Source organism: Macaca mulatta, chromosome 20, assembly GCF_049350105.2.
Source record: "Macaca mulatta isolate MMU2019108-1 chromosome 20, T2T-MMU8v2.0, whole genome shotgun sequence".
Taxonomy (NCBI): Eukaryota; Metazoa; Chordata; class Mammalia; order Primates; family Cercopithecidae; genus Macaca; species Macaca mulatta.
Window position 1 is genome coordinate 45749445 of NC_133425.1, and position 21735 is coordinate 45771179.

The 21735-nt window shown below is 54.2% G+C and overlaps 2 protein-coding genes across 13 annotated transcripts in view; one reads left to right on the top strand and one right to left on the bottom strand.

Moving 5' to 3' along the window:
* The window catches only part of ADCY7 (adenylate cyclase 7), a 72851-nt gene extending 54466 nt beyond the window's left edge, over positions 1–18385 (top strand). For all 7 annotated transcript variants that reach the window (XM_015126101.3, XM_077985621.1, XM_015126098.3 and 4 more), the window contains 18 exons: positions 1237–1395; positions 1606–1738; positions 4955–5146; positions 5520–5554; positions 6101–6184; positions 6375–6447; positions 7769–7866; positions 9079–9163; positions 9418–9543; positions 10302–10394; positions 11430–11623; positions 12482–12575; positions 12815–12970; positions 13670–13816; positions 14730–14834; positions 15069–15183; positions 15773–15897; positions 16123–18385. In XM_015126101.3, coding sequence (XP_014981587.2) covers positions 1237–1395; positions 1606–1738; positions 4955–5146; positions 5520–5554; positions 6101–6184; positions 6375–6447; positions 7769–7866; positions 9079–9163; positions 9418–9543; positions 10302–10394; positions 11430–11623; positions 12482–12575; positions 12815–12970; positions 13670–13816; positions 14730–14834; positions 15069–15183; positions 15773–15897; positions 16123–16269 — 2161 coding nt within the window. In that variant the 3' untranslated portion in view covers positions 16270–18385. The remainder of the gene's footprint in view (positions 1–1236; positions 1396–1605; positions 1739–4954; positions 5147–5519; positions 5555–6100; positions 6185–6374; positions 6448–7768; positions 7867–9078; positions 9164–9417; positions 9544–10301; positions 10395–11429; positions 11624–12481; positions 12576–12814; positions 12971–13669; positions 13817–14729; positions 14835–15068; positions 15184–15772; positions 15898–16122) is intronic.
* Positions 15366–21735, bottom strand: part of BRD7 (bromodomain containing 7) — a 55198-nt gene continuing 48828 nt past the window's right edge. The window contains exons 14-18 of one of the 6 annotated variants that reach the window (XM_077985625.1): positions 21460–21571; positions 21027–21170; positions 20648–20791; positions 19934–19998; positions 15366–17240 (exon numbers count right to left, since the gene is read on the bottom strand). In XM_077985625.1, the coding sequence (XP_077841751.1) occupies positions 19943–19998; positions 20648–20791; positions 21027–21170; positions 21460–21571 (456 nt within the window). In that variant the 3' untranslated portion in view covers positions 15366–17240; positions 19934–19942. Of the gene's footprint in view, positions 19999–20647; positions 20792–21026; positions 21171–21459; positions 21575–21735 lie in introns of all 6 variants that reach the window. The other 5 variants (XM_077985626.1, XM_015126104.3, XM_015126103.3 and 2 more) reach the window with 5 other exon arrangements.

Below are 21735 nucleotides of genomic sequence, written 5' to 3' on the forward strand. Positions count from 1 at the left end.
CCTCCAGGTCCGCTGCGGCTCTGAGCAGCCGGGGTCTGTGGCAGGAACTTGCTGAGAGGGCTGTATGGGGAGAGGGCCAGGCAGGCCCAGCCAGGCTGACCAGTGTGGGGCAGAGCAGGGCCTGGTGGGGCTGCCGGTCCCAGGCATCAGTCCCTGTTCCAGACTGTCCTCCTGAAGTCCAGCCACAGGTGGCTGGTGTTGCCAGAAAGAAGCCTGGGCAGAGCTGGAGGGGCCTGGCCCTGCACCACTGCCTGCGTGACCTCAGGCCGGCCCCTGTCCTGTAACAGGTGGAGGTTGTACAGGCTCTCATGTGCCTCTGGCTCTGACCCTGGAAGGCTTGGTCAGTGCCCAGCCTTGTTGGTGGACACATGGTGCCACTTGTTATGGGGACTCAGGCTCTGTTCCTGTCTTGGGGTCCCCTGTGCCCCAGGGAAGCTCTCCTGTGGGGCTCCGCTCCTGTTCTCAGTGGTGCCAACAGCTCCTAGGGCCCCTGCTTCCCAGGGACTGGTGGGGGGTGCATAGAAGGTACCCATGGTCTGGGCCCTGTGTTCCTTGTCTATGCTAGGTTTTGGGTGGTTCCTGGACCCCCTCTGTAGACCCCAGTAAACTTAAACTTATTTATTTATTTGAGACAGAGTCTCGCTCTGTTGCCCAGAGTGCATCTTGGTTCACCACAACCTCTGCCTCCTGGGTTCAAGCGATTCTCCTGTCTCAGCTTCCCAAGTAGCTGGGACTACAGGCGCCTGCCACCACGCCCAGCTAATTTTTATATTTTTAGTAGAGTCAGGGTTTCACCATATTGGCCAGACTGGTCTCAAACTCCTGACCTCAGGTGATCTGCCTGCCTCAGCCTCCCACAGTGCTGGGATTACAGGCATGAGCTACCACGCCCGGCCCCCAGTAAACTTTTAAAACCCAGCCAGTGCTGCTGGGCAGGGAAAACACCCAGTGATGGTATTTTGGGTCCATCAACATGGGCTGTAGTGACTAGTTGGAATTCCTCCTCCTTCCTACCTAACCCCTGAGGTCAGGTGTGGCCACACCTACTTGTGTGCTCCCGGGGACGGGCACTCAGCTCCTCCTAAAGAGGAAGCCGCATCAGGCTGAGAACATTCTCTCCCGTGGGCTGAGCCTGCCCTGTCCCCACACCCTGTCCGGTACCCACCCCACACCTGGGAGCTTCAGCCTGTCCCAGGGCTTAGGCAGGGCTGGGGTGACTGGGCCACTCTGCCCCAGGCAGGTGCGGGAGGCCACGGGCGTGGACATCAACATGCGTGTGGGCATACACTCGGGGAACGTGCTGTGCGGGGTCATCGGGCTGCGCAAGTGGCAGTATGACGTATGGTCCCACGATGTGTCCCTGGCCAACCGGATGGAGGCAGCCGGAGTCCCCGGGTGAGGCTGGGCTGGGCAGCGGCAGGGCCAGAGGCCTGGGGCTGGCTGTGGATGGAGGGTTCTGCGGTAGGTTGGGGGGTTGTCAGGTGTGGAGGGAGGGATGAATGCAGAAAAGCTGGCCTGGGGTCCGGGCCTGCCTGCTGCACGTCCCTGGGTGGATGCCAGCCCTCTCTGGGCTCCGAGGCTCTGCCTGACTTGGGTCTCCCGCAGCCGGGTGCACATCACGGAGGCGACACTGAAGCACCTGGACAAGGCGTACGAGGTGGAGGATGGGCACGGGCAGCAGCGGGACCCCTACCTCAAGGAGATGAACATCCGCACCTACCTGGTCATCGACCCCCGGGTACGAGGGCTCGGAGGCCGCAGCTGGGGGGGACCCGGAGGGGCTGGAGGGGCCCTGGGAAGCCTGGCCTGCACCTCGGGGGAGACCCCCATGGAGGGAGAGGTGGGGAAGGGTCCTGGCTGGGCAGGAGTGAGCTCCCTGTTCCCAGGCACGTTCTAGGCACTGAGTAGTCACTCCCTGGGCCTCCATTCTTCTCTGTGTGATGGGAAAACAGCACCTGCCCCACCAGAAGGAGCTAATCTGAGCGAGGCCCTTGCGGCGCGCCCGGCACGTCACAGCATTCTATGAATTATCGTCGCTCTTGGTTTATTTTCCATGAGGTGGTTACTAATCTCGCAGATTTCTGAGAGACACACTTTCGAAACAAGCTTTGGATGAGACTCAGGAAAGCAGGGAGTGGCCTGGGAGCCACTGGGCAGGAGCCTCTGAGTGTCCTGGGTGCTGACCGCAGGTCCCCTGGTGGCTCCAGGGCCCCGTAGTGGGGGAGGCAGTTCCACTGCCCTGGCCAGGTGGGGTCCACCTCGGCCTGTCTGCTGCCCACCCCTGGCCTGCTCGAGGGAGTCTGGCATGTCTGGCCACTACTCTGTGAATCATCCTTGAGGCTTGCTCAAGAATGTCGGCCCAGCCAGCGAGTGGCTCCTTTCACTCTGGTCCTGAATGTGCCTTGGGGCTGGCCCGACTGCCAGACCCTGGGGGCCCAAGGGCTGGCCTGTGAGCCTCCCTACACATCTGCTGGCCTCACTCTGCCCCCAGCACCCCCAGTGCTGCGCCATCCATACTGAGCCAGCATCTGGGAAAACCCCTCCCAGTACCTGTGTCCTGCGCCACCACCCTCCTAGAATAGGGCAGCGATCCTTGCCCTGTATCCTGGCCCTGGCCTCGCCCCTCCAAGCCCCTCCCCTGCTCTCCTGTTCCCCTCACCCCACCTGGTCTCCTCCTGCCCTTCCACTACCAGGCTGGTGGCACCCGTAGGTCCCTGCACCCAAAGCACTCCTCCCTCCGTCCCTAATGCCCTTGCTTGTTTATCCATTTTCCTTGTCTGTTGTCAGCGTGAGTGCCATGCCGGGGGTCTCCTCCTCTCCAGGCTGCAGCCCCCCACCCCGTGCTGAGATGGGTGCCCAGCTCGAAGCTGGTGCTCAGATAGCCCTTGAATGAATGAAGCAGCGCTCCTCACCTAGGAGGCTCCAAAATCTACCCCCGCAGGCTGCCAGGTGGAGCAGAGAAAACTGCAGGCTGCCTGGGCAGACTTGCATTTCAGATAACCGTGAATCATGTTTCGCATAAGTGTTGCACGCAGTACTCAACTGGGCAGCTGTATTTATCTGGCAGCTTGTATCTGTATTTATCTGGCAAAAGTTTTTGTTTAACTTTATTCATCCACGCAGTTGAAGTTCAAAAGGTGTGAAGGGCATGTTGTAGAAAGAGTCCTTGTCCCCAGCCGGCACATCTCCTCAGAGGGGACCTGTGCAGTGAGTTTCTTGTATTCCCTCCACAGGGATTTTCATGGACACAGAGTGAACTGCGAGTTCCCCGACCCTTCATGCTAAGGTGGCAGTGGCGGGCCCCATGGTCGAGCACCCTGCATTTTTCCTACCTTTGGGACATCCCTCCTGTGTGCAGGGAACTTGTCTGTAGCTCCTGTTTTTGACACGGAGGTAGATTTTCTGCACTGGCTTCTATGGGCTTTGCCTCACCATTGCTGTATGACCTGACTGGGGCAAGGTGGGCTCCTGTGGACTGGATGTGGCTGCAGGTGCCCCCATGGGGCTCATACCAATGCCACGCCCATTCTGAGTAGGATGTGTTTGCTCAGAACTGAGGAATCTGATTTTTATTTATTTCTGCTTTTTATTTGTTTCTCAGGGGGCTAGGGTGTCTGGATTCTCTGCTGAGTGCCAGTGACCTTGAACTTGAACGGCTGGGCACTGTGTAGGCAGAGTTGCCACAATGGACGAGGGGACAGAGAAATGCACCCACCCCCACCAGGTTGCTCACCACAGGGCCAGCGAGCTCTTCCTGCTCCGGGACACTCACCAAGGCCAAATTCCACATGGCTCCCATGGCTAGGCAGATAGACGTGGCTAAGGACTTAAAAATGTTTCTATCCCAAAAGGAGGCAAGAGGTTTCCAGGAAAGCTGAGCTGTGGCTTAGTGAGTGTTTGTAGTTGTGGAGGCTTGTCCACGGGGTGTTTGCGGGGCCCTAGGAGACAGGACTTCTGGAGGCAGGGGAATGTTTCAGGGGCTAAGGACTCAGCAGACCTGGAGCCGGCTTAAGCTCATCTCTGGTGGCCTTTGGGTCTTTCTCTTCCCTGCCCCTTTTCCAGTCCTGTCTGGCTGCCCCAACTGAGGAAGGCTGCAGGCAGCTGTTCTTGGCTCAGGGGGGTCTCGGGTCTGTGGCATGAGGGGGTTGGCGGGTAGGGCTGGCCATGCATTCAGGGCCTGGCTGAGCTACTGAGTGTCCAGCATAAGGCTGGGTCTCGCAGGCACGTGGCAGGACATGGCCCTGTGCCATCTGCGGTTGGGGGCCACACAAGTGGAACTCTCTGGATCGCTGCCTTGGGGGTTGGCTGGCCTCTGGCTTGGTCATTTCTTGGGGCGGCCAGTGCCCCTCTTCCTCCTGGCCGCTTCCCACAGGAAGGAGCGAGCGCGCGCCGGCCACACTTGGGAGGGCGGGCTAGGATGGAGCGAACGCGCGCCGGCCACACGTGGGAGGGCGGGCTAGGATGGAGCGAACGCGCGCCGGCCACACGTGGGAGGGCAGGCTAGGATGCCTGTGGCTTCCCCAGGCGCCTCCTGGGGAGGGGCTGATGGGTGCTCAGACCCCAGGGACTCTCTGGTTCCAAGGAGCCTCAAGGGCAGTGGGGCTTCGGGCTTGGGACCCGAACCCTGCCTCTCTCCTTGGGGAGGCAGAGCAGGGAGTGGGGTTGGGTACCGTGGTGGGTACGCGCTAGCCTCTTCTCCGCCTGGGGCAAGGCCAGGGCGCCGAGCTGCGACCCCCTATGGCCTGGCCTCAGTGTGCACCAGGCTTTGGCTGGCCAGTCCCCAAGGGCAGCCACTCTCCAAGGGGACTGCGGATTGAGCAACTTCTTTGCTGTTTATTTTTTCATGGGCTCAGGGTGGTGTCACACTTCAGGGAGAGCCGGATGGGAGTGGCGGCCCCTTCCTGGGCCGAGAGGGGAGGAGGTGGCACAGGCCTGTGTCCATGTCTGCCCCCAGAGCCAGCAGCCACCCCCGCCCAGCCAACACCTCCACAGACCCAAGGGGGATGCGGCCCTGAAGATGCGGGCGTCAGTGCGCATGACCCGGTACCTCGAGTCCTGGGGGGCAGCGCGACCCTTTGCGCATCTCAACCACCGCGAGAGCGTGAGCAGTGGCGAGACCCCCGTCCCCAATGGGCGGAGGCCTAAGGTAGGTCCCCCTCCCACCCAGAGAGCCAGGGATTGGGGCCCCAAGCCAGGGGCAGGAGAGTGAGTGCTAAAGATCTCCTACCCTCTCAGCCTCACTGTCCCCATCTGTAAAATGGCCACAGCCTCTGCCCTACCTCCTGGGGCTGGAGAGGAAGCAAAGGCATTTGGAGACTACGCCAGGATGGCCAGGAACATCCCTGTCTTCCTTGGTGCCTGGACCATGCTCAGTTGTAGTCAGGATGTCTGTGGCTTGGATGACCCCGACACCTTGTCCTGTGTATCAAGTGCTGGAGGGGCTGCACCTGGCCCAGCAGTGGCCTTCAGGGCCCAGTGTTCTGGGGAATGACTGTATCCTTTCCTCCCTTCCCTTTCAGAGCATTCCCCAGCGCCACCGCCGGACCCCAGACAGGTGCGTGCCCTGCCATCCTGGCAAGTCCTGCTGCAGCCACCTCCTCCAAGCAGGCTGCCCTGACCAGCCTCTGTCCAGTGGGCAGCTCCGCAAGGCCCAGCCCAGGACCTCTGTGAAGTTGGCCAGGGCTTGGGTCAAAGCATTTCTAGGAACCAGAGTTTCCTGGCTCCTGGCCCTTCTACATGGCCTTGATGGAGCACCTGTTGTGTGGTGCCCTGGCGGGGTCAGTGGAGTCGGTGGAAGGGAAGGAGATGCCTGTGGGTGTTCTGGTCTCCATGCCAACCCCGGGGGTGTAGCTGAAGACGCCTTGGACTGGGGCTCGGGTCTGCCCTCTGCATGTGGCTGGGCTGCTGGCCAGTTGGGCCATGCTGGACGATGCTGGGTCCTCACTTGCCCTCTCTGGGCCTCAGTGGGACCCACCCATTCCTTCACCATCCCACACGAGGTTCTGGGACCGCACTGGTGGCCACGCCCACGCCCACGCCCTCCTCTGGGAGAGTTGGAGATGGTCCCTGTGCCCATCCTGTTGTTGGTATCTGATTCCAGGAGCATGTCCCCCAAGGGGCGGTCGGAGGACGATTCGTACGATGACGAGATGCTGTCAGCCATCGAGGGGCTCAGCTCCACGAGGTGAGGCCTGAGACCTCTGTCCACCCCCATCTCCTCTCCCCCTTGGATAGGGGTCCCCTATGTGGGCACACCCACCTCATGCCCCATGCCTGGTGGCCCAGTCTTGTTCCTTCCCCCTGCCTGCTGCCACCTCCCGAGGGAATGGACCCCTTCCCAGCTCCCATCTCACCACAGCTGCCCCCGCCCACAGGCCCTGCTGCTCCAAGTCTGACGACTTCTACACCTTCGGGTCCATCTTCCTGGAGAAGGGCTTTGAGCGCGAGGTGAGGACCCCCAGCAGCCTCCCCCACAGAGGGACAGGGTCTCCAGGCTTGGGGTGGGGTGGGAGGCACAGGTCATGGGGCAGCCTGCATTCCCAAGACCGGCTAGGGGAGGGGCACTGAGAATCCACCGCTGCTCCCAGGTGGGGGTGGGGGCGGGGCCAGTGCAGCACCAGCCTGGCGCTCTCTCCTGTCAGCCTCATTCCATGACCCAAATGCGCCATCAGAGATTTGCCTCCATGGGTCTTCAAGACTTTTGCTCCGTCCAGTGCAAAGCCTTAGCAGATCCTGCCATGGATGCCTCAGGCTGACGGCACTGGCCTTGCAATGAGACGAGAACCCAAAACTCAGTTATCACTGTCCTGACTTGCTGCTACGAGCTTTTTGTACTGATAACGACCATTTCTTTCCTGAGTGCCTTCTGAGTTCCGGCAGCATCCTCGGCACCCACATTATACAATTTAACCGTCACACGGCCAGCCCAGGGGTGCTGCTGTACCACTTCACACAGGAAACTGGCTCTCAGAGGCTTCAGAGCCTGTCCCCAGCTTCAGGTGTGGCCTGTCAGAGAGGACAGTCCTGGCCCTTGGTGCTCCAGGGGTACCCCTCTCCCTCCTCAGCCTGAGGAAGTGGCACCCAGAGTCCAAATTTGGGAGTACTTCCTCTTGTGGGGCTCCCTGAGTTGGGGGCTTCCTAGGTGAGGTCACGAGGAAACCTGCCTGGCAGGTCTTGCTGGCCAAGTGACCTGCAGGGTGTGGCTGGTGTGGCCGGGCCGCCGAGCCTGCTTTCCTTCTCTGCAGCAGTGCAGCAGGAACCCTTCTGGGGCTGTGATCCCACAATGGCACCTGGGTGGGGGTGGGGTGGTCTCCCTACCTGCCAGCTTCTTGGCTTGAGGCGAGGACAGCCCCGGAAGCTCAGACTTGGCTCCTATCCATGTACCTGGGGCCATGAGCTCTGCAGGGACCTTGCAAAGAGAGAGACGGGTGGCGTAGGGGAGGGGAAGGCATTGTCTTCAAATAGGAAAAAGCGGAGAATGGGAACAAATGAAACTTACCAAGTGTCACATCACCTGGAACTCCGGGAGGGTGGGAGGGTTTTAATTTATTTATTTTAGAAATAGAGATAGGGTCTCACTATGTTGACCAGGCTGGTCTCAAACTTCTGGGCTCAAGTGATCCTTCTTCCTTGGCTCCCAAAGTGCTGGGATTACAAGTGTGAGCCACTGTCCCAGCAAGGAGGTGTTTTTTTAAAGCTGATTCACTGGAGGCGGGGTGGGCAAGTGGCACTGCAGGTGGCCACCCCTCACAGTCCCTGTTGCCCCCAGTACCGCCTGGCACCCATCCCCCGGGCCCGCCACGACTTTGCCTGCGCCGGCCTGATTTTTGTCTGCATCCTGCTCGTCCACGTCCTGCTCATGCCCAGGTCAGTTGTGGGGAGGAGTGTGGGGGTCCAGCCTGCTGGGATCCAGGCTGGAAGGTGACCGACCATGGCAGGACCCACCAGAGAACCTGCAAGGAGCTGCATGATTTGGGCTGGAAGGGGTCGGCTGCTGGGGTCCCAGCAACTGGACCAGAGGTTGTGGCTGCACACCTTGAGTTACCAACACTTCTTTTTAATAGAATGTGTGTTTTCTGCCACAGGCCTCCCTACTCCCTAACGTCTCTCCCCTCAGTCACCTGTCATATGTGTGGCCTGCAGGCATTTTGGTTGGCAGCCCTTGCCTTAGGTGTTTGGAGTGCTAGGAGGATAGACTCTGAAAACTGTAGGCACCATCCTTTCTCTCTTATATACAGGGAAATTGAGGCACAGAGAGTTAATGATTTATCCAAAAGTCACTGAGATTCATGCTTCTGGCTCTAGGGCCCTGCTGGTGGGGTATACGGATGGGGGTGAAATCAGAGGGAAGGGGTATCTATGGTCAGCTACTTGGTGCTTTCTAGAAGAGCAGTTAGGCCGAAGCATCGATCAGGATTGTGGTTTTGGCTATGCTTAATAAAGACATAATAGGGAGGCTGGACGCGGTGACTCACGCCTGTAATCCCAGCACTTTGGGAGGCTGAGGGGCGAATCACTCGAGGTCAGGGGTTTGAGAGCAGCCTGGCCAACATGGTGAAACCCCGTCTCTGCCAAAAATACAAAAATTAGCCGGGCGTGGTGGCAGGCGCCTGTAATGCCAGCTACTTGGGAGGCTGAGGCTGAGGCAGGAGAATGGAATGAATCTGGGAGGCGGAGCTTACAGTGAGCCGAGATCACGCCACTGCACTCCAGCCTGGGTGACAGATTGAGACTCCATCTCAAAAAAAAAAAAAAAAAAAAAAAAAAAAAAAAAGAAGACATAATAGGGAACACGTTTTGACTGTATTTTTTCTGAGTCTAAAGGCAGCAGACATTGCTCATTTCTTACACACTTGGACCAAAAAGAGTGCCATGGTCTTGACCTCAATCTTCATGGTCTGGCCGGGCCCTGTGAGTTGCCCATGGGGCAGCTGGGCCACAGTTTTCACAGGTCCCCTTTGCTGTGGGCAGAATACCAGGTGGGGTGGGGACAGGTGGCTGTGAGCCAGAGGATTGGTGGGGGTAGTGGTCCTGGGCAGAAGGCCCGAGGCAGAACTGAAGTTCTTCCCTCCTCTCCAGGACGGCGGCACTGGGTGTGTCCTTTGGGCTGGTGGCCTGTGTACTGGGGCTGGTACTGGGCCTGTGCTTTGCCACCAAGTTCTCGGTAAGTAGGGAGCTCTGGCCCCCTGGACCCTCTCTCCCTGCCTTGGGACGCCTGCCCAGGAGTCCTCCCTGGTGAGCTTGGCCGGGCTGAGCCCCTGCTCTGGTCAAGGTTGGGTGCCCATCTCTCCTGCCTCAGGGACAATTTCCTGAGTGCCCTGGAGGCTTCTTCTGAGGGACCCCTCCCCAGGCTGCCTGCAACCAGCCCTCCTTGCCCAGGCTGTTGGCTGTGGGTGACTTGACCCTGTTACCCCACAGAGGTGGTGCCCAGCCCGGGGGACACTCTGCACTATCTCCGAGAGGGTGGAGACGCAGCCCCTGCTGAGGCTGACCCTGGCCATCCTGACCATCGGCAGCCTGCTCACTGTGGCTATCGTCAACCTGGTGGGTCCTGGGGTGGGGAGGCAGGCCTCCTGGGTAGAGGGAGACCTCCAGATTTGGGATGCCTACAGTGTGGCCTTAAAAGCTGCCTCTGGTTGACCTCTCCCCCAAGCTCAGCAGGTGGCCGTTGGGGGTTCCTCTTTGCAGACTCAGGGCTCCTCACCTTTGGGTTTTCAAATGAGGACTCTGGGGGCCCAGAGAGCTTGTGTGGCCAGCCCCAGGAGGATGGGATGCTTTGAGCCACCACATCCTGACACCCCATTCATTCTTCATGGCCCTTCTGAGACTCAGTTTCTCCTCTCGGGGATGAACCCTTGCTCCTCTGCTGGTGCTCAGAGGCTCAGTGCTGCAGAAAGCAGCCTGTGGGACACTTGTCTACCCGCCTCTTGGACCCCGCATCCCAGGTTAGGGCCTCTCTCACCTCTCTGCCCTGGACCCTGGGTTTTTGGAATGTGTTACTGTGACCACCTCCCTCAGGGTCACTGGGGAGGTTAAAAATGTTGGTCCCGGCCCCACCCCCTGGCCGCTGCTCTTCTGGGGGTGACTGTGCCCTCATCTCCTAGCCCCTCTGCCCTGTGAACCCGATGGCTGCTGTGGGGTGTCGGCACGGTGGCTTGAGCCATGCTCAGAGCTGAGCCCAACGTGAAACCTCAGGCTGCTGTGACACTCATGATTGCCTGGGGCCCACCTTGCATGGCCTGGGCAGGTTCCAGTGTTCCTGTCCCTGGACTAACTCTGATGGGGACCCGTCTCCTCTGCAGCCCCTGATGCCTTTCCCAGAGCTGCCTGTTGGCAACGAGACAGGCCTACCAGCTGCGAGCAGCAAGACCAGAGCCCTGTGCGAGCCCCTCCCGGTGAGTGCATTGGGCCCGGCTCCGTGGCCTCACTCAGAGTGGGGCTGCTGCCGCCGGGGGTGCAGTTCGGACCCTCAAAGCATGGGTGCTGACCCCTGAGAGCACAGCACGTGGAGGCTGAGACCAGCCTCTCCTGCAGAGCTGGGAAAGCAGGGCCCCATGGGCCCAGCTGGACTCTGGCCCAAGGGAGTGAGGAGTCCTGGCCTTGGCAGGCTTGATCTAGGCTGTGTGGGCGGGCAGGGAGTGAGGGGAGCATCTGGCCTTGTGGGGATCTCCGGGTCAGGGTACTTCCTCTCTGACAGGCCTGCCGCTGTTTTATACACGAGTATTTGCAGCTCAGGGAGGGGTTTCATTAGGTGGTGGTGCCAGGGCAGTCTCAGGCAGGCTGATGGCAGAGGTCAAGGTCTCTGCCTGGAGGCCCTTGCAGACAGCAGACTCTGCAGCTTCAGAGGGTGGCAGTGCTCTAAAGAGCAGAAAGGTTCTGGGACAGGGGATGGTGTGGGGAAAAAGCCGAGGCGTGTGTTGGGAGCAGTGGGGTTTTGGGTGGGTTGGCTCCTGGGGAGGGAGTGGGAAGAACCGGGATATTGAGCCAGGGGCAGGCTTGATCCAGATTGGGAGGTGCAAGAATGCCGGGGTGAAGAGCGTGGTCTTTATTCTGGGGGCTGGGGAGCCACAGCACAATCTTGAGCAGGGCAGAGGTCCTTTGGAAGGGTAAGCTCACAAAAACTCAGGGAGGCAACTTGGATGCATGCATGCTCCGGCCTTGACCTTGACCGTGGTCTGTCATATCCAGAGCATCTGCATACTATGTTTTCTCCCCTTTAAATGAGCACACTTCATAAGAAATAAAACTACAGTAAAAACAACAGAACAATGGACACTCTTAGGTCTCATTGTTTTTTGTTGAGAAGGGAGGTGGTAAGGCAAGAGGGTGATGCTGAGGTGCTGGGGAGTGGAGCTCTGGGGTATGTGCTGGGCCTGAGGCGAGAGTAGGTGGTGGGGTGGCTCTGTCCTGAGTGACACCCCACCCCTCAGTACTATACCTGCAGCTGTGTCCTGGGCTTCATCGCCTGCTCCGTCTTCCTGAGGATGAGCCTGGAACCAAAGGTTGTGCTGCTGACAGTGGCCCTGGTGGCCTACCTGGTGCTCTTCAACCTCTCCCCATGCTGGCAGTGGGACTGCTGCGGCCAAGGCCTGGGCAACCTCACCGAGCCCAATGGTACCACCAGGTGGGGCCCCGCCCATCCCCGTCCCCATGGTGGCCTGTTCACCTGGTGCCTGCTCACACCAAGGGGCTTCTGTGTTCATAGGGAGTGGGCACCTTGCAGGGTGGGGCTGGCAGATGGCCTGGCTTTCATCTCACAGTTGGGACTGACGGTTGCCCAGGTCCCAGGTCTCCAGCGCTCAGAGCCGAGGAATTCGATTCACCGGCAGGTTCTTTAGGAGTCTCTGGTCTGACAGAGGCCACCGGGTCACCCTGTTTCCAAGCCAGTCTAGTGGTGGGGAGGGAAGGTGGCTGCAGCTCTAGCTCTGCGCCTCTCAGGGCCATGTCCTGGGTCTCGAGTTCTGGAAGGAGCAGTTGCTTCCGTCTCTTCCTAGACAGGTGGTGATACCTGAGGCGCTGGCAGGGCTGGGGTGTGTGGTTCTAGGGGTTCTGGGTCCCAAGTGGATTAAGGAGTGGACCTGGTCCCCCTAAACAAAAAAGCTGGAAGCCTGGGACCCAGAACAGAATCTGCTCCTGTGGGTCTGCCCCGCACCTGCAAAATCCTTATGCCACCCATCCACCCCACCCCGCCTGCCACTGACCCTGGCTCACCAGGAGCTCTGGGCTCCCTTCAGGCCCTCATCACGGCTGATTCTGGTCATTCAGGGGTGAGATCAGGTCTTTCCCATGAGGGCTCCCCCACCTCCCTGCCCACCTCGCCCCTCCTCCCTTTATCAATACCCCAGAGTTGTCTAGTTTTCCACCCACCCCATTAGAATCCATTTCCCCCTTTCCCCTGGGTGTGCGTGGCACCTGGAGAGCATGACTCGATGGGTTGGGGTGGTGAGTGCTGGGAGCGACTTGGGCCTCCCTTCATATCCAGCGGCACCCCTAGCTGTTCCTGGAGGGACCTGAAGACCATGACCAATTTCTACCTGGTCCTGTTCTACATCACCCTGCTCACGCTCTCCAGACAGGTATGGAGGCTGGCCCCCCCACCCAAGCTCTGCCTGCTTTTCCTCACCTCCATCTGGAGATGGGGTGGGGTGGGCTCGTGTGGAGCAGCAGCAAAGACCAGAGTCCTGCCAGGAAAGCACTGGTCCCCTGGCCAGAGGCTCCAAGGACACCAGGGACAGACAGACCCGGCTAGGAGATGCACAGCAGCATGGCCCCTGCTCGCCTGCGGACAGGGCACTTATGTTCGTGCCGTTTGCAGATTGACTATTACTGCCGCCTGGACTGTCTATGGAAGAAGAAGTTCAAGAAGGAGCACGAGGAGTTTGAGACCATGGAGAACGTGAACCGCCTTCTTCTGGAGAACGTCCTGCCAGCCCACGTGGCTGCCCACTTTATCGGTGACAAGTTAAACGAGGTGTGCTGAGAAGGGGCTGGGGCGGAGGCAGGGAGGCGGAGGGTCCAGGCGCAGTCCATAGGGTGAAGGTGTGGAGTTGGAGTGCACACCGAGCTTGGCTTCCTCAGGTCTTGGCCTCACCGGGATGCCCAGGCAACAATGTATGGGATCAGCTGTGAGAGAACAGGTCTGGGGTCAAGGACCTGGGCTCAAGTGTGGTTGTGGACAAGGCACCTTGTTTTCCTGGGCCTTGGTTTTCACCTCTGTAAAATGGGCTGACAGCACTTCCCCACAGGCTTGTGGCGAGGATGAAATGTGTGTTCAGCGGTTTGTGATCTGGACATTCTGTGTTGATGAAAATGTCTGTACTTCTACCAGTTCTGTGTAGCAAGTTTTCTAGATAGGAAACAGAGGCCCAGTGAGAACGAAGACCTCCAACTGTTACCCTCCACTACTGCAGAGGTTCTTACCCCATGTGTACATGGAAACACCCATGGTGCTTCTGTGAGCAAAAAACCAACCTGAGCCTGACCCTCCCTGGCCACCCGATTCTTAATCACCTGGTAACAGCTGCCAGATGAACCTCATGCAGCCCACCTTCCTCCCAACCCCCCGAAAGCTGGGCTGGGCAGTTCAGTGCCATCTGCTCCTGAGGCCTTGCCACTCTTCCCATCCCCTCAAGAGGTGAAGTGGCGTAAGGTCCGGTTTCTTCCCATCCAGGACTGGTACCATCAGTCCTATGACTGCGTCTGTGTCATGTTTGCCTCCGTGCCGGACTTCAAAGTGTTCTACACAGAGTGCGATGTCAACAAAGAAGGGCTGGAGTGCCTGCGCCTGCTCAATGAGATCATTGCCGACTTCGACGAGGTACAGCCTCTAGCCCAGCCCTGTGCAGCAGTCCCAACCCATGCTGGGGAGGGAAGGGCGGCGGCACCTGCCATTCTAAAACCCAATTTAAAAATGTGACACAGGGCTGGGCAAGGTGGTCTATAATCCCAGCACTTTGGGAGGCTGAGGTGGGTGGAACACTTGAGGCCAGGACTTCGAGACCAGCCTGGCCAACATGGTGAAACCCTATCTCTACTGAAAATACAGAAAATTAGCTGGGCTTGGTAGTGCACGTGCCTATAATCCCAGCTACTTGGGAGGCTGAGGCAGGAAAATCACTTGAACCCGGGAGGCAGAGGTTGCAGTGAGCTGGGATCACGCCACTCCACTCCAGCCTGGGCAACAGTTCACAACTCTGTCTCAAAAAAAAAAAAGCACCATGGCCCCCCTGGGGGGAATATACATTACACAGAATATGAAGGTACACATTTCTTTTTCATTCTGTTTTATGCAGCAAATATTTCGTTGGCATCTTCTCTGTGATGGGCAGCTTGCTAAGATTAGACTCAGGCCCTTTAGAATAGCTTCATTTCCAACTAAGCCCACGCTACCAACCAAGCCGATTCAGAGGAAATCAGTTTGGGTTGAATTATTTGCTGGAGACAAAGAATCTACATTCCTGTGTAGATAATGCCGTGTTTGCTCTGTGCAGACACAGATGGAAGGGAAGAGGGAGACAGTGTGGGGACGGAGACGACAGGAAGAGCAGGAGCCGCCAAGGGCCATGTCCTCACCATGCTTAGTCATGCGCTCAGCTGGCAAGGCAGCGTGAGACGTGTGTACGAGAGGCGGCGATGGGTGGAGGGAACCCCACACCCTTCCTGAGGAGTGGGGGCAGCCTGGCTGTGGCTGTGGAGTGGCAGCTGCTTCACCGCTTCCTTCTCACCTGCAGCTCCTGCTGAAGCCCAAGTTCAGCGGCGTGGAGAAGATCAAGACCATCGGCAGCACATACATGGCAGCTGCAGGGCTCAGTGTCGCCTCAGGGCACGAGAACCAGGTACTCAAGCCCAAGAGGGATAATTCAGCCGACTGCCCTCACTTAAAGGTGACCTGTCACCTTACCTAAAGGGTGTGTCCATATCCTGTCCTGGGGGAGGGGGAGGGGCCCAGGTGCTTGTAGGGCTCTGCCAGGATTTTAGGGGTGGGGATCCTCAACAAGAGTGGCGCGCCAGGCCCACTATGTCTGGGGGCTCTGGAGATGCAAGGATCTGACCCACAGCCTGTCCCACAGGAGCTGGAGCGGCAGCACGCCCACATTGGCGTCATGGTGGAGTTCAGCATCGCCCTGATGAGCAAGCTGGACGGCATCAACAGGCACTCCTTCAACTCCTTCCGCCTCCGCGTCGGTGAGCCCGGGCGGTAGGGGCGTGGGGAGCCCCTGCCTCTAGGCCAGCGCACCCAGTCTGTGCAGCACAGCTGCACCTCGCCATCTATTATGAAAGGTTTGAGAATCCCTCTGATCTGACAAGCTCAGCAGTTGGACAATTATTCTGACGTTTTGCATAAGCATATAGTTAGCATATAGTTACCATTGAGAGTTTTAATAATATGTAACTACAAAAAACGGAGAACCAAAATTATTGACTGTAAACAGGTAACCTTAAAATACAGAGAAGGAAGCAAAGTTACTAAACCTAAATGGTTGTGGGCCTGCGCTCAAAGCCAGGCCTTTGTTAAAACGGAGAGTAGCAGATACAAGTGTTAACATCAAACCCAGACTTCTGGCTTCTGAATCTGAAAAAGAGCTGGCCGGGGAATGCCCTCCTCACACCCCAAGCCCGACTGCATCATGGTGACTCTGAGAAACAAGCCAGCCTTCACTCTAGTTGTTTTGTCCCCGCATCCTGTACTGGGGTATGGATTCTCTGGCCTCCCCTAAGGACAGAAGCCGAGGCTTTGCCTGCATGCTTGGCTAACTGTAAACATCATCTTTAGGCATAAACCATGGGCCTGTGATTGCTGGAGTGATTGGGGCCCGAAAACCTCAGTATGACATCTGGGGAAACACAGTCAACGTGGCCAGCCGAATGGAGAGCACCGGAGAACTTGGGAAAATCCAGGTAAAGACCCATCGGGGAAGCAGGTAACTGAGGGGAAAGGATCTTCCCCAGAAGTGAGAGGACTTGGGCTTAAGAGCTGCTGTCTCAACCAGCAGCCATGGTCTAGGGTTCTAGCTATCACAGTCTCCGGGGAAGGCAGGCTGCGTGCCTGGGCGGTCTCTATCTGTCCCTACCATGACAGGTGTTCTTCCCGCCTCTGAAGACACAGGTCTTCTTCCTTTTCAGGTTACCGAGGAGACCTGCACCATCCTCCAGAGCCTCGGGTACTCTTGCGAATGCCGTGGCCTGATCAATGTCAAAGGCAAAGGCGAGCTGAGAACTTACTTTGTCTGTACGGACACTGCCAAGTTTCAGGGGCTGGGGCTGAACTGAGGGCTCCTGCTGGGTTCTGAAAAGGCTGGGAAGCCAATCTCCTTCCCTGAAGCAAGCCCAGGAGAAGACTCCACCCCACGCCAATCCCAGAGGCATGCAGAGGGTGTGGCCGCCTCCTGGCAGATGGCTGTGCATGTTGGCTTTTTTGGACCCCCACTGAAGGATTTCTCAGACACATGCAGCACCAGATTCTGGCTCAAAGCAGCCACTGAGCCATTGTGCGCAGGGGAGGCCAGAACCTCTGTGCCCGGTCTGTAACAGTTTCCAGGCAAGCTGGAGAATGTTCACTGGTTCAGGGCTGACTTTGAGATCTTTGTTCCCTGAGGTGCTATGGAGGCGACTTTAGCACATGATGAAAACAGACGCCCACCTCATTGGCCTGTGGGCATGCAAAAGTGAGGTCTGTTTTTCTAGACACCAAGGGGGAGTAAGCTGAGCTGTCTGGCACGGATTGGAGACTCCCTCTCCCTGGTGGGCCCAGCAATGAGAGTCTTTCTCACAGCCGCATTCTGGTAAATGAAGCTGAAAGGGGTGTTTTACATCTGTAAACGGTTTCAAACAGTAGAGAAACACACCTAATTAGCACTGTTACTTTTTGCCTTGTCTGGTATGTTTGTTTCAAATGAATACATTAATGGGGGTTTTATCCTTTTGAATGACTTCTTAGCTAGTAGACAGAAATCTCTTCTTCCCAGTGGATGCTCTGCCTTTTTAACCACTGACATGTAGGGAGGACTACTGTCCGGTGTCAGCTTATGGGGTCAGCTGGCTGTGGGGGTTGAGTCCTGAGGAATGTGGTCACAGCAAGAAGGCAGGGAGCAGCGGAGCCTTGCCTTTGAATGAGGCAGCTCGTGAGGCAAGCATTCTGGAGAGAGGTGCCTAGAAAGGTGCGGCCTTTCAGCTCTTCCTTGATCACTCACGCATCTTTGCGTTCTCCCCTGCCGTCCTTCAACTGTATCTTACTTTTCTTACTGGAAAGGAATGAAGTCTGTTTAGAGATAAGTTGGACAACCTGTGAGTGCATCTCTCCTTTCCTTTAGTCTTCACAGCTAACTTTGGAGAGCTTCAAAACTACAAGGATCTACTCGGCATGGGTGCGTGCACAGGCTCCTGGATCTGGGAAGCCCGCCCCCTCACAAATGCTGAGCCGTTCTTGCTCTGAAACTGCACGAGTCAAGGCAAATGCAAAAAGCCAGGTTTTGGGGATGTGTCTTACCAGTGCTTCAACTTTCCAAGGAATTGAAAGTCAACCTAACTGTAACAGGGTGAGAAATAACAAAACTGCCCGTGCCTTTTTCTGAAGGGACTTCATAACCAAAAGACTTAACCAGTGGCCTCATCACTAGAGCATCGCCAGGATTTCTAAAGTACTCAGTTTCCCTATATAGCAGGGATTCTTAGCTAGATGTCACCATGAACCCCGTTAAGTTCTACAGAAAGTCTTGCATACAGGAGCCTTTACAAGATTATACAGGGTTGCAGACTGGGTGACTGACCGGACTTGTTGGGGTCCTGGGATGAGTTGCCCCCTGGCTGCAAATTAGAGTACAGCTAAGTGTGGGGGTGGCAGTGGAGGGGACGAAAATTGAGCCTGCCTGCCTGTGCTGTGTCATGTGTGGCTTTATCAGCCCGAGGAAGGGCAGGCGTATTCTAATTTGCACAAAGGTGCTGGGTGGACTAGTGACAGCTCTGATGTACTGCACATAACTGGAATCAGTGTGAACAGAGGAACTTGCTGTATAAAGGAATTTCATGGCAACAATGCTGGTAAGGGCAATTAGCCTCGCTTAAATTGCCTTTTTTACACACCAACTTTTTACATGAAGGGTTGGTTTCACATGAATACTATACTGAAATCTGTGCTCGCAAGATCTAGCTGTGACCAGGGCTGCCCAGCGGGGGCTCTCCTGGGAAGTCAGGAAGGTTTCTGTTGCTAATATAACATGGAAACACATCAGTGCACTGGGCCTCTCTGAGGTCAGCTTATTTGTACTCTTGCAATATTTAAGTTGTTTTTTTCTTCAGTAACAGAAACCCCAGTTGGGACTTTAACAAATAACTGATTACCATTCATGCATTTTTATTTCCTATTAAAGCATGTGCTGTGCTCAGATAATAATAGTTTGTCAGTTTTTAGTTTTCAGTGTTCAGGTTATAGAATATAACTGACCATAAAAATTACCTGCAGGTATTTTCTTTTTATGAACCTGTTTTTAAATTACCAAATTATTTCTTTACTGGTTTCTGTTTTATGACAGAAACAAGTATCTAACAGTGACCTTCTCTATGGGTCAAGGACTTCCTTACAATTTCTCCTAACTGGTGAAAATAATACCTGAAGTTTTCTGCCTTATTGAGGAAATTTCCGAACAGAAGAGAAGATCATTAACCACTGCATACTCTGTGTATATAATAGGTCAATGTAAAGAAACATGATTTGAGGTGGTGCATGCAAATAACTAGGGTTTATTCTATATAATGAGTATTTATAGATCTGTAACATTTGTTTCAAAATGCTGTTTCATTTTTATAAAGTACCAGTGTTTAGCTGCTTTTTATACATATTAAATTAGCAATTTAAAAAACTCAAATATCCGAAGGTATTTTAAATTTAAGTATTTTCTTGGTCCTCAGGAACTCACTAGAGATTAAAAGTAGTCTCTAAAACAACTTGAAAATTTGACTCTTTTAGCATAAGATTTTGAGTCTTTTGGGGGAATTAATTTTCCTTTACCCTACTTGTTCTTCCTAAATACTAATTTTCAAAGTCAGGAAAATGGAAATCAAATGGCTTCCTGCCTGGGTGATTTATAGAAGGATTGTATAAGGGCCTTCAAACTTAATTTGTTCACTGAACAAGGCTATCTCCATCCTTTTTCCCTTATGTATAACAGGTTCTAGACAGATTCAGAAAAATCACCATTTATCTCAGCTTGCTGATAAAAGGGGGCCATGCATTTTGTGGTCTCCTACTTAAGAGTTCAACTGCTTGGGTACTTGACCTTTGTATTTCAGATAAACAGTAAATAGAAATGTCACCTTTTGGTAATCTGGTAACTACCTGATGTATTCAAGGATGACTTAGTTTATCTTATTTGGCTTATTACTTTGCTATAGTACTAGTAACTCCTCTTTAAAAAATGGAAAAAAACAAAAAACACTAGCCATGTGACCCTGCTATAAAACTCCCAGTGTGCTTTTGTTGGGGGAGGGTGGGAGATGCCTAATTACCCATACAAGTGCATCATTCCCATTGGGTATGCAGGGGCAGAACCACACTAGTAAATTGTAAAATTATTTCAAGTATGTTCGTATAATGGAAAATCTCACTGGATGGGGCCATTTTAAGAACGTTTCTTAGTGAAGGTCCTGTCTGTGGGACATAAGGAAGAAGCATGGGCAGGCACTATTTTGAAAGAATGCTGTGCAGGTATGGCAACAGCCCCAAGCACGTTCCTTCCTCACACGGGCTCCTTTCTGTATACACCACCAAGATGAGTCCCAGGTCCAGCTTTATTACCTAATACAAGTCCAACCTCTGGAACACTCAAATTCACTGTTCCAAAGTTTAATTAAAAACACAATTTACAAATATTTAATATCTTCTGAAAAGCATTTCTAAGTTAAGAATGAAAAAGTATGTACATAATATATAATCAAATACCAGGCAGCCTCAACTTCCACCAGGTCCACACTCAGCAACATCCGTCTTTTTAGGTTCTTCAATATCTGAAAGAAAAAGACATCACTTAATTCAACATTGTTTTTACCTTTTAATTAAAAAGGGGACATGAAGGTCAAGCTGCCATCCAGAACTGTAACTGCTGAGAGCCATTCTTTACCACATCCAAGGTTGAACACTAGGCGCATTATCAGGCTATTATTGTGGCTCTTCTGCACACAGGAAATCTTTATTAATTCTTTAGACAAGATAAAAGGAAAACTAAGAATAGTTTTATACATTAAAAACAGACAAAACCTTTCAAGTGTTATTTGAAGGGAGAAGACTAATGTTCCTTTTATAGTTGGCCCTTCTTAGCCACGGGTTCCACACGTCTGCAGATTCAACCAACTGCTAATCACAAATACTTGGGGAAAAAATCCAATTAAAAAAATACAATGAAAAAAAAAATACAGTATATTAACTACATTCTACGAAGTATATAAGTAATCTAGAGATGATTTAAAGTATACTGGAGGTTGTGCGTAGGGTATATGCAAATACATTTTATGTTAGGGACTTGAGCATCTACAGATTTTGGTATCCTTGTGGGGTAGATACCAAATCTGGGGTCCTGGAACCAATCTCGGGCAGACACTGAGGGATGACTGTAGTCACTACAGCTTTCCACTTTCCCAGAGAAAATAGGGCACGTACCTTCTGTCAAATCCACAAAGTTGTTTTCCATGGCGGCGGAAGGAATGGAAATCCCCATTGCTTTTCGAACTCCATACGTGCTTACAATATCACCTGGAGTTACTTGCTGTGCAAGTTCTTTAAGATTATTGGTCACTTGTTCAGCTAACAAGAAAAACAAAGATAGTTCCAGATACTGAAACATGGTTCCTTTAGACAGAGGCATCCCAAAGAACAGTAAATGTACAAATGCAAAACACAAAACAAAACAAACAAAACCAAAACACAACTGTCCCTGGGATTCACATCAGCATTACTCTATAGTGCCATTACCACTGTACTCAGAAGTTTTTTCTTTGAAGCATCCCGTGACTCTCCTCTTATGGGAGGCAAAACATACCAAGATGCATTTCTCTGTATGAGGGACCCAAGAGACAGATCATGTTGGGAGGGGGTCTGGTGCTCAAACGTTCATTCTGGGCTTCCTGGAGTTCCCTGAGCAATCTGGTGGTCTCATCAAGTTTCTTCTGGAATATTTCAGCTTCTGTGTGGTAAGAAAAAGAACACACGGAAGAAAACAGACACACTTGTGTTTGATCTTGTGTAATAAACTGACTCCTAGGCTCTAGGGCTTTGCTAATTATTGGTTAGCCTTCTCCCTTCAAAAGAGTAATCCCCTTGAAATGAAATCAACACACTATACCCATTCATTTAACTTGGTAAGCCAAGATCTTCCTGTGGTGAATGGCTATATTAATCTGTACTTATGAGACATGAAATCTTGACTGCCTACATCATGCAGTTTTTCAATCAAACCCTCTGGAGACACTCACCTTCAGAGTCAAAAACTTCAACTGGAACGCCAAAATTTGTTACAGCTTTCAGCGCTATGAGCCTGTCTTGAGTACTGGAGTCCAAACGCCCTGGTGGCTCTACTTCTGTAATCTGCTTCAAAAGGAAAAACAGGCAATTACTGGAGTTTGCTAAGCCACAGCAGTGCTAACTAGAAATTACTAAGATGGTGTGTATTTACAGGCAAAGTTACTCTACCTATTTACTATGGAGTCCTAATTTTGATGCTTACAGAAAATGAATTTCCAGAACACCCT